Source organism: Pteronotus mesoamericanus, unplaced genomic scaffold (assembly GCF_021234165.1).
Source record: "Pteronotus mesoamericanus isolate MK-2021 breed Mesoamerican mustached bat unplaced genomic scaffold, CSHL_Meso_final contig_639, whole genome shotgun sequence".
Lineage (NCBI taxonomy): Eukaryota > Metazoa > Chordata > Mammalia > Chiroptera > Mormoopidae > Pteronotus > Pteronotus mesoamericanus.
The window spans coordinates 675453-687037 of record NW_026555223.1 but is presented as its reverse complement, the minus strand read 5'-3'; the positions used below and the strand labels follow the sequence as shown (position 1 = coordinate 687037).

The following is an 11585-nucleotide window of genomic DNA, read 5'->3' as shown; positions in this document are numbered from 1 at the left end:
ATTAGCCCCAAAATGCACATCAGCAGCTTTTGCCCCATTGTCTAGCCAGGCAAGGCCACCAGGCCTTCTCCTCAGTCAGCACCCTCACACCAGCTCAGTGGTCCCGCTGAGGAACCATCCCCCTTACTACACTGTATGTTTGGGGCCTTCTTCTAAGGGAATAGAGGCCAGGAACAGGTTGGCAGGATCCCAGAATGCTCAGGGCCACCCCTCTTCTCTCCAAAATGCCCCCTGCCCACTCTCAACCGCTGGAGAAGGCAGGAATGTGCTGAGCTCTGGGAAAAGTCTCCCGGGCCTGCAGCCATCAAGGGTTGGGGTGTGGCCGGAACCCAGCCAGAACCCTCCTCCTAGGAGGGGTGGAAGGGACAGCGTGGTCAGGGCTGCTGATGGGCCTGAGGAGACCCTCACCCCATTGCAGTCTCTCTCTCTCTCTCATTCATTGATTCATTCAAATATTCATCTGTTCATGTATTCATTAAAAAAACCTTCACAAGCCCTTGATGGCAGGCCCTTCACTGAGCACTAGAGACACTGACAGACCTAAATTCACTATGGGGTTGAGGGGAAGGCTCAGGAAGATTCCTGGAGGAGGAGACATCTAAAGTCAAACTGAAGGGCTGAGAGGAAGGAGCCGGATAAAAAGATGATGAAGGGGCTTCCGGTGGAGGGACAGGCACAGGCAAAGTACCAGGGGGCAGAGAGCGGTCCTTAATCCAATATCAGCAGTCCGTGAGCACCTGGTCTGGTGCCCAGCCCCGTGTTCAATGGTGCTGGGGAAACTATGTAATCAAGATTGCTGGTGCCTGATTTCACTGAGTGCACATTCCAACAGGAAGACAGACCCAGAATAGCCAGGGTTGTGATGGGAACTCACAGGCAGAGAGGCCCATCAGGGCCTTGATGGGGGAGCCCAGGAAAGATGTTTGCTTCAACCTAGGAAGGGAGGCCAGGGAAGGCTTCCTGGAGGAGGAGACATGTGAGCTGAGACTTGAATGAGCCATAGAAGCTAGGCGAGAGAAGAGGAAGGGGAACAGTTTTATGAGCAGGAGGAAGAGCCTGTGCAAAGCACCCAGATCCAAAGAGAACTCAGTACATAGGAAATGTCCAGGAGCTGAGAACTGTGTCCTTGTTCATAGCTGTGTCCCCATGGCAAACATGCCTCTTCTTTATCACATCTGTCTCATTATACATTTATTCACCAGCTATTAGCAGATACCTCCTCTGTATCCATCTCTGAGCCAAGTGACGTTAGGAACACAGCAGTGTCTGTGCCCTCACAGGACTCACAGTCGAAAGGGAGCAGACATTAAAGTAATCAACAGAATCACTTCTGAGAGATTATATTATTACACATGGAGCTAAGTGATATGAAAGACAGATTCAGATCTAGATGAAGGGCCTGGCACTCTGGTACTATCAGAAAGGGCAGGGAGGGCTTCCTGGAGGAAATGACATTTGAGCTGGCGCTGAAGGATACATAGGAATTCATGCAAAGCTGCAGGTGGCAGATAAATGAGAGTGGGTTTCAGGTAGAGGAACAGCCTGTATGCAAAGGGCTACTTTGGGAAACCGGTGAATGTGAGAGTGGGAGGGGCAACTGAGAGGTCGGTGCATGGTCAGCAGGGCCATGGGGAGGGACTGAAGCTTTGTCCAAGAGCCCTGGGTACCTATAGGAGGGACAAAGTCAGAGCTGAGTTTTAAGTAGTTCAGGGTGGAAAGAGTCTGACTACAGGTCAGGCAGGAGTTGAGGAAAAAAATCCGCCTGTCTGCTCAGGGTCAGACAGACAAGGGAGTCTGGTGCGTGCTGTCCCGTCTCTCACCACGTCTCAGAGGGCAGATAACCTTGCGTCTTACCATGGTATCAAGTATTCGGTCTTTTGCCATTAACCAAACTGTTAGCTGCTGGTTTTGTGTAGCTGCCCTTTAGCAGGTGAAGGAAGCTTCCTTCCCTAGCTTACAGTGGTTTTTTTGGTCATGAGTGGTATGTCTCTCTCTGCATGCCTCTCTGTGTCTCTGTTTCTCCCTTTATCTCTGTTTTCATTCCTCGGCTCTGTCTCTCTCTGTATCTCTGTCTCATTCTCTATGTGTCTATTTCTTTCTCTGTGTCTTTTGCTTTGCCTCACCAAGAGGGTGTGGCCATGGGAAGTTAAGCTTAGGGGCTGGCACCAGTGTCTCAGTTCTGGCCAAGGCCACTTCAGTAAACACAGGACATCCTGCCTAGCTGGGGAAGGAGATGGAAGCTTCTGCTCAGGGACCACCCTTTCCCCACCCAGTCTGAGTTGAGCATGAGCCAGGTCCCACCCAGTACAGCCAAGGGAAACTGTTACCTCCCTCACTTCTGTCCTTAATGCCTGCCCTTCCCCCTGGCCCTCTCAACTGAGCTCCAATCCCAGGCCAATCTCCTTAGATGCCTGGCACTCACTATGTCCCTCTCTGGCCTTGCTGTCAACCTCAGACCTGCTTCTCCTCCTGGTCATCATTCCAGGGTGGCCCCACCATCCCCCAGTCCCCTGGCTAGAGCCCTAAGTTTCCTCTTAGGCTCCTCCTCACTCACAGCTTCTCAGCCCCACAGCCTGTCCTCTCCAGCGTCTCTCCCCTCCTCTCCCCAGGCCTCTCTAGGCCTCCCCTCTTGGCTTCTGGCCTCCAGTCCCATCTCACCACCATGTCCACAGGGCAGCCAGAGAGATCCCTTTACTTCTAGATACATTTACCCTAGTGAAATTCCTCATCTAACGTCTTGTGTATCTGGTCCCTGCCCATCCCTCCAGCCTATTTACCTCTTTCCTCCTCATTCCAGTCAAACTCAGCAGCATACAGGTACCTGAAAAGGTTGTAGGGTACCTAACCTGCTAACTCTTGCACATGCTGTTCCCTCTTCCTAGAATACTCTTCCCTCAGAACAACGGCCCTTTGAGGTGTGTGCTGTTACTGTTCCAGCTTAGAGATGGGACCCTGAGACCCAGAGAAGTTAGATACGTTGCCTAGAGTCACTTCAGATCCCAGAGGACTGGGATAAATTCTGAGAGTCTGGAGCAGGGGAGAGATGCGGTCAGATTTTATATTTAGGCAGTGCCAGGCAACTAAGTAGGTACTCATAAATCTTTGCTAAATGAGAGGAGGAAAGAAGGGAGGTAAGGAGGAAAGAAGGGAGGTAAGGAGGAAGGAAGGGAGGAGAAGAAGAAGACCAAGGACAGGAAAGAAATGCCTGTGTGATGGGGGTCACTGTGAATGCCCATGGAGGGGAAACAGCCCCGGGGAGTGTTGTGGGAACACACAGAGGCTCTGTGAAAGGCAGCAGCAGCACCAGGGCTGGCGGCTCGGCAAGGAATGGTGTGGGCCCTGGAATCTGCTGGCGGAGGTAGCGCGGCCTCCTAGGGTTGAGCCTGAGGGCGGAGGGGCACACCAGAGCCAGGGAGCCCGCACAATCATCCGGAGGTCAGACAGGAGAAGTGTGGGGCAGGTCCTCAGGCATGAGCTGCTCATAAACCTGAGGGCACCAGGGTAATGGGAACAGGGCTGACCTAGCCCATATGGCGCTTTTATACAAAAGACATGCTCCTGCCCCAAGTCACTTGATCTCCATCTGCTGGGAAATTGTCATAACAAATATATAAATACATGGTGCCCAAGACATTTGGGGTAGTTCCTTAAATATGAAGCCTATATGCAGGGCACAACCTCTGCAACTGTACCCAGAGGTTCTGGGGAGAGGTACATCACTAGCCAAGCAGGCACTGGGGCAGATGGGAGAATCATTGTCAAATGGGTTGGCTGTCTGCATCGGGAGGTAGCACAGGTTATTCTCCAATTTGGCACTAGGAGACATCAGGGACGGGTCCCCGGGGTTTTGTAAACAGAGACATTGATGACTGGGGGGCTCCTGAACCCCTGGACAGATCTCCAGAAAACCAAGGGAGCGCCATCACAGACCCTCAGACTGGGCACCAGGGGGCATTGCTGAGCTCCACCTCAAGTCCCAAGGAGTGGGTCTGGGTCAAAACTGAGTCTGAGTCCCACTGCACAGGGGCTGGAGTCAGACACCCGGAAGCCCTTCAGCCTGGGCACCAGCTCCTTTCGGGTCATTTCCACTCCCCTCCCGGGTCGCCCCATCCACTTCCAGAAATGGGCACGACTTCCTCTGCTCCTCCAGGAAGCTCCACTCTGCCCGCCCCTTTCCGGCCCGAGGCTACCCGTCTCCCCCAGTTGTCTCCCGCTGCAGCCTTCCAGAAGCTAACAGCCAGAGGACTGGCGCTGGTGCTCGACGACCGTGGTGTCCCTTTGCCTGCGTTTGCCCCGTTCGAGGCCCAGCCAGCCCCTTAGGTCGCCATTTGACCCTCTGCTCCTCCCCCTGCCCCTCCCGCCCGCACCCGGGGCGCTGCCCTGCCCCCACAGCCGCCAGGAAGGACGCCGGCTGGGTCCCGTGCCAGGCCTCTGAGTGTGCGGCCCCTCCCAGCGGGGCCAGGAATGCGGCTGGACCGCGGGGGCGGCGGGCAGCGCACACACACGGCCAGCAGGCCCTGTCACACAGGCGGTCAGGCAGGTGGCCTCAGCACGCTGGGGCCTGGATATTTTCTAGAAGAAAAGCATTCCCCCCTGCCCAATTTGAGATTTGAGACATAGAATTTTGTTAAAAGTTGCTAGAGTCTCCCCTTCTGTCACCATTTTCCTGGAGAGCTGCCTCTCAGTGCTCCTTGGAGAGGCTCCATTCAGCCTCCAGATTTGTCCTTTTATTTCTGGCTCATCCTGAAAACTCCTTTTTGTCCCCAACAGCCCTCAAGACACAGGTAAGGGCTAGATTTCATTATTAAAAAGTGGCCTGGGGCACCTGCACCACCACCGCCAGTGTGACATTCAGGCACACCAGAGAACACTGGATGAGTGCCTTCCCAGCAGTTTTCTAGAGGGCCTGTTACCAGACCTAACTGGTCTGCTTCTAGACCAATAAAATGGTAAAGCTCATAGTTTGACACCCACCTCCTCAAGTGATGACTTCCTGGAGCCTCAGTTTTCTCAACTGTAGAATGGGGGTAATAAAAATGCCCATCTTGTTATGAGGATTAAATGAGTTAACACATGTCGAGGGCTTAGAGCTGTGCTAGGTACACAGTCTGTGGTCAATAAATGTTAGAGGTTATTATCTCACCCTCGCCTTTGCCCAGACACAAAGAAAAATACAGACTTCAGATTTCCCAGGGCTGGTTTTTAATTTCAAGAACTGGTTGGGGTCTCTTTCCACATGAGGGAGAGCCATATCCAGGCTATGACCTCAGGGGAGTCAGTCCCGCACTGGGCCTAGTCCCATCACAATTCCGCCACCAGGCCCTGTCATTCCATCCTGAGGGCCCATCCCAGACTCCTCCCATCAGCCTGAGACAAGAGGATGGAGGTGAAGCTGTTGGAAACGGATTCTGTCTCTCCAAAACCGCCATCTCTGTTCTAGGAGAGCCAGCTGTGTCTTTTCCAAGGACAGTTGGTTTAGCCACCAACTGTTTAGTCACCAGATAACCCTCCCAGCCCTGGGGTCAGCGCCCTGGCCCGGGTGGCCGCTCCAGTGCCTGTGTGCCCACCAGCACATCCATGAGGTAGTCCAGTTCAGCCTCGTCAAGCTCCGGAGCTTCCTCCTTGCCTGACCCATCTTCAGGGACAGGTTTGAGGCCCTCTGATTCTGGTGCCCAAAGTTCACTGTCGTACATGGAGGTGTCGATGTCCTCAAACAGGCCCTCGAGCCCGTCGTCCAGCAGGCAGCCAGTGGCTGGGCCCAGCAAGTCCAAGGTACCCAGGCTGGGTGGGGCTCCCACAATGGGGCGACCTGGCGGCCCTTCATCTGCCAGGGGCTGGGGCGCCTGGCTCAAGCCCTCAATATGGCTAAGGTCCTCCAGGAGACTGGCCATAGAGGCTGAGAGGGCAGCATCCGAGCTGGCCAGCAGGTTGTCAGCCACGCCAGGGGCTGCAGGCAGGCTGGGCACAGGTGGCAGGGCAGCTGTGGGTGCCATGGATGCCTGGATGCGCCGCAGCGTGTTCACTACCAGTACCAGGTGCCGTAAGTCCGGCTCGCTCTGCCGCAGGCTGTGGTGGAGTTTGAGCACTGAAAGGTCAAAGAGGGAACTGGAAGCCACAGCTGGGGGTGCCTGTGCCACTGCTGGGTGGCCAGGATCCAGCCACCAGGCGTCTACTTCCAGGGCTTCCTTTTCCTCCTCTGCCTCCTCCTCCGCCCGCTTGCGCTTCAGGCCCTTGCTCAGCATCATCTGTGAGGAGGGAGGAGTCACTGAGTTATGGAAAGTCAATGTTAAGTCCAAACCCTGGCTCTGACAACTGCTGTCTGTGTGATCTTGGCCAAGTCACTTAACCTCTCTAAGCCAAGGTTTTCTTGGGGACCCTTTAAGATATGAATGATAACAGTATCTACTTCCTAGAGCTGATTTGAGGAATATGAGATAATATACACACAAAAAACCCCCACTACAACACTACAACAGTGCCTGGTACATAGCGATTTCTCTTATTAAAAAGTAACATTATTAATAACTATTATAATTTATTTCTTCAATGAATCATATGAAATGTTTAATATTCAACTTTTTTTAACCTACAAAAGCAGCTGTTTCACATAGTCCAATCTAATATTTATTGAGTACCATGCATCAGACACTAACAGATACAGGAAATGTACAGATGGTGCTAGGGAGATACTAAAAGGTTCTGGGGATTCGTCAGGAAAGGCTTCTCTGAGGAGGTGACATTTGAGATGAGCCCTCCAGCATGAGGAGCCCGCCTCGGAATAACGAGGGGGAAAGCAGTCCGGGAAGAGAGAACAACAGCAAAGGCAAAGACAAACGGGAGACAGGATGAGCCTGAACTGAAAAAAGACCAGTATGTGTCAATTATACCAGTGTGGTCAGCACACAAGCGACAAGAGCAGGGGAGAGGGGAGGAGTGGAAGGTGGCGGGATGTGGAGAATAGGCAGAGGCAAGGAGTTTGGATTTTACTGTTTGTGTGGTGGGAAGTCACTGAGGGGTTTTGACCAAGGAGGTGAGTGCTGGTATGAATTGATTAGGTTTCCAGAAGCTCCCCTTTGGCTACTTCGAGGAAGATGAGGGGTGCGGAGAGAAGCGGGAACAGATCTATTCGGAGGCTACTGCACTCTCTTTGGGGCGGGCGATGATGGTGGCTTGGAGTACAAGGTGGTAATGGAGATGGAAGGAAGTTGGTCGATTCAGGATCTGTCTGGGAGGCAGAGTGGAGAGAGCTTGCCAGGAAATCCTGAAGGGCACGGGGGTCACTGAAACCAGTATGAGTACCCACAATTTCCCCCAAGGGGAGTGGTCCTTGGAGTTCGGTACCCGAGACCCAAGCTGCTTTTTTGAGCCGGGCAGCCTACAGGGTCCAGTCCCCGACCCTTGCCCAAAAGGACCTTAACTCTTTACATTACTCAGAACTGGGTCCTCGCCTCCTTCCTGGTAGACCCAGGAGTCCAAAACCGCAGGAATTCAGCCCCCTACCCCGACTCCGACCCCCGGTCCGTGCGCCCCCTAGCGGCGCCAGGCGGTCCTCCCCCGCAGATTTCGGCTCCTTAGCCCCTTGGACCCTTCACACAACCCCTCGCCCTGGCTGTCGTTCCTGCCCGCCGCCGCCCGAGACCGTGCAGGCCAGGATTCCAGGTGGGCTGTTCTGCCTTCTCGGCCTCCGCTCGCCACCGGAAGGCAGTGGAGGCGACTCCTCCCGAAGCGGCGGGGGCGGGTGAGTCACGCAGCCGGAGCCATGGAGCCGGCGCCTCCGCCCCCTTCTTGGGCTGCGGCGTGATTCACCCGGCCCGGCCGAGGCGGGCGGCATTTTACAGGCCAGCACGTCTCGATCCACGCAGCCCCGGCACACACCTACCGGGCCGGGGATCGAACCTGCCAAAGGACCCCGCCACCGGTATCCCTTCTTTCCCTACCTAGGCCCCTTCCCTTCATTTACATACCTAGTTCACCAGCTGCCAATCAGCACAAAAAGGGAGCCACCCGCAGCCAATCAGGAAGCGGCGGCGGCGGCAGCATCGCTCGCTCGCCCTCCTTCAGCAACCAGCACCCGAGCGGGGAGATGCAGTTCTGACTCCGGCGCACGACTCCGGGCTCTTGACTCCTCTTAGCCACCGCCCACTCCCCAGACAGACCGCCCCCACCCAGGGATTGGCCCTGGACAGTGATGGGCGGAGCCTGTGGGCAGGTTCGAAGGGAGGGGAGATTGGCTTCCGGGCGTCAGCGCTGGCGGCTGCGCGGTGGGAAGGGAAAAGGTGGATTGTCTAGGTACCCTGGCAGTGGCTGGGAGGGATTTTTTTGTCTCTCAAAGTACCGGCCCCTTGTACCTACCCATGAACCTGCCAAACCCAGAAATTTAGTTTCTAACGCAGCCAGCCCAACAGGGGAATCTACACTCTAGGCCACAGTGGCCTGGGTTCAAATTTTGACTCGCTACTCGATGTGTGACCTTGGAAAAATGCTTGACCTGTCTGAGCCATATGTAGCCTGTTAAATGGGGATCTTCTTGCTTACTTCTTGAGTTAGAGAAATTAAAATAACATCGTATCTATAAGAGCACTATACCAGACTCGGCAAATGCTAGTAGATAGACTCAACAGGGAGTCGATAGGCAGGGGCGGGGCGGGGGGGCGGGAGGGCGGAGAGGATGCCACTGTAGTCACATACAGGGCTCCATTCCCTAAGTAACTGTGTGACCTTGGGCAAGGGTTTTAACTCCTTAGAGTCTCGGTTTCGCCGTCTGTGTTAAAATGAGAGAAATAACACTGGAGCAGAGGATCGCTCTGAGGATTAGATAGAACAATTTGTGTAAAATTCTCAGAGTGATGTGCATGTCCTTTTATTAGTAGCTGTGGCTGTTGTGATAATAGCACACCCGTTTAGTGCAGGTGGGGGACACTCGGGGAGGTGTATAGGTAGACAGGAGTTTAATACTGTCAGATAAACTGACAATGGGGCTTACTTCAAGTAGCTCATTTGCTAGTTTTTATGGAGCTGTGGGAAGAACTGTTAGTTGTGAATAACACTCCTGGCCAAAGTAAGCTCTCAAATAGCTAACTATTTTTTATATGTAACATTAATATGTAAATTATGTAATGTAACATTAACATTAATATGTAAAATGTTTTATATGTAACATTTATATGTAAAAATATGTAACATGTTTTACAATTGCCAAGATGTGGAAACAATCTAGGTGTCCTTCTATAGACAAGTGGATAAAGAGGATGTGGTACCTGTTGTTGGCATAGGAACATGAAAACCTGTAGAGAATTTTTATAAGGGTTTGTTTGAGCTAAACTGAGGACATATGCCAGAAGCAAGATCTTAAATCCTCCAGCGAATGACAGTTTGCAGTTTCTTTTATACATTTTTATTTAAGGAGGGAACATAAGGAAGATTGCATGAAGATGGGAAAAAGCAAGACAGGGATTGGATTACAGGACTGTCAACAATGTGCTCTCTTGAGGGCGGTTATACTTTGCAGGGGTCTGAAAAAGATGCATTTCAAACGTGCATTAACCTAAATACACAGAAACAGTGTTGTACAGGGCTTGCTTAAGGCAAAGGTGAACCTTTTATAGTCCTGGAATGTGACTACCCACCATAACCTGCCCACTTAGGAATTTATGTTCAGATCACCCCGTGAGGCTGCATTCTGTCACTGAACATTGTCAGATTTATTACATAGCCCCTTTTACTTTCTTTCATTTTTAAAAATATTAATTTATTTTTATTGTTTGTGCTGTTACAGTTGTTTGCATTTTTTTCTTCCTTTCCCCTCCCTAAGTCAATCCCCATATTGTTGTCTGTGTCCAGTGGGTTGCACAGAAATGTTCTTTGGTTAATCCCTTCACCATCTTTTATCCCGTACCCCTACCCTTCTATCTGGCAGCTGTCAGTCTGTTTCATGTATCTAAGCTTCTGTTACTATTTTGTTCATTAGTTTATTGTGTTCATTAGGTTCCATGTATGTCATAGCCCCTTATTCATTCCTAACTCCCAATTCATTCCCAATGTGGTCATAAAGCCACCCAAAGAATGCAGTGATGACCAGTCTTTTGGTCGGGTAGTGTGGTCTCACAGCACTAGGAAGACCCATTCCCAGGAAGTTTCATTGTCCAAGTTGAATTACCGAAATGGTGAACTTTTGGCAGCAGGTATGAATTAAAGCTGAATTTTCCCAAAAGAGAAGGGTAGGTTAACAGAAGGTCTTATGGGCCTTTATTACAAAAAACACTCTAGATCATTTTTTTCTTTAAGTATAAAAATAAAATCTTTATTTTCAGTTATTACCCACCAAGAAAAGAAAGTTAGGTTCACAGTTTTAGCTCTTGACATTAAGTGAGCTTGGAGGCAAATTAACATTCATTAGATATAACTAATGGACCAACTTGTTAAGGTTCAGGCTATCATGAAAGATTGTAACATATCAGATATTGCTGTGTATTCTTGAGTGACAGAATGCCAGCAATGGCCAACGGTGAGTAGAACTTGAGGTGTTTTTAACAGTAGGTGTTTTCTATATGTTGCTAAAAGTCAAAAGGTTTTATAAACATGTTACATGTCCAGAAATGAGTTAAATACTTGAAAGTCTAAACATAATGATTTAGGAGTACCTATGTTGCTATCTCAGGAGAGGTCAATAGTTCATATAGACTAAATTAATACTTGCCTCTGGGTAGAAGGTAGGTTTGTGAGTATAAAATTATATTAGACATTAGTATAGTACAGAACACACTCAGCATCATAAGATCCAAAACACCAGGACAAGTTATTGGATCATTTATATCTGGTGAACTATCATGATCTGAGTTTTGCTACGTGTCTCAGTATATACAATGGAATATTACTTAGCTATAAAAAACTTGAAAGCTTGCAATTTTTAATAATATGAGTGGACCTAGAGGGTATTATGTTAAGTAAAATAAGTCAGAAAAAAAAACAAATACCATATGACTTCACTTATATGTGGAATCTCAAAGCAAAACAATTAAAAGAAAACAAAGAAACCTACAGATACAATTGATGGTTGACAGAAGGGGCAGGGGGTAGGATGAGCAAAAAAGGTAAAGGGGACTAAGAAGTACAAACTACTAGTTATAAAATTAGTCACAGGATATCAAGTATAACATAAGGAATATAGTCAGTAATACCGTAATCATTCTGTATGAAGTAAGATGGATACTAGACCTATTGTGGTGATCATCTTGTAAGGTGTATACATATCTAATCATGGTGTTGTACATTTGAAATAATATAACATTGAGTGGGGGAGAATGGGCGAAAAGGTGAGGGGGTTAAGAAGTACAAATACATAGTTACAGGATAGCAATGGGGATGTAAAGTACAGTACAGGAAATGGAGTAGCCACAGAACTTATATGCGACCCATGGACATGAACAATGGTGGGGGCATTGCCTGAGGGAGTGGGGGTGCTGTGTTGAAGGGAGCAAAGGGGGAAAAATCAGGACCACTATAATAGCATAATCAATAAAATATAATTTAAAAAGAAATAATATAGCATTGAATTTAAAGTGTAATTGAAAAAATAAATTTTTAAA

General features: G+C 50.0%; 1 protein-coding gene across 1 annotated transcript; it reads right to left on the bottom strand.

Annotated features, from left to right (window-relative positions):
* Positions 1-5196: 5196 nt before the first annotated feature.
* SERTAD1 (SERTA domain containing 1) lies at positions 5197-8092 on the bottom strand. The gene is made up of 2 exons (XM_054580842.1): positions 7965-8092; positions 5197-6245 (listed from the first exon to the last, which is right to left on the bottom strand). The coding sequence occupies exon 2, from the start codon at positions 6243-6245 to the stop codon at positions 5523-5525; it is 723 nt and encodes a 240-aa protein (XP_054436817.1). The 5' UTR covers positions 7965-8092; the 3' UTR covers positions 5197-5522.
* Positions 8093-11585: the final 3493 nt, after the last annotated feature.

What these genes read in the sequence shown, in the direction of transcription:
- SERTAD1 (XM_054580842.1), bottom strand. Translation starts at nt 6,245, where the DNA reads ATGATGCTGAGCAAGGGCCTGAAGCGCAAGCGGGCGGAGGAGGAGGCA.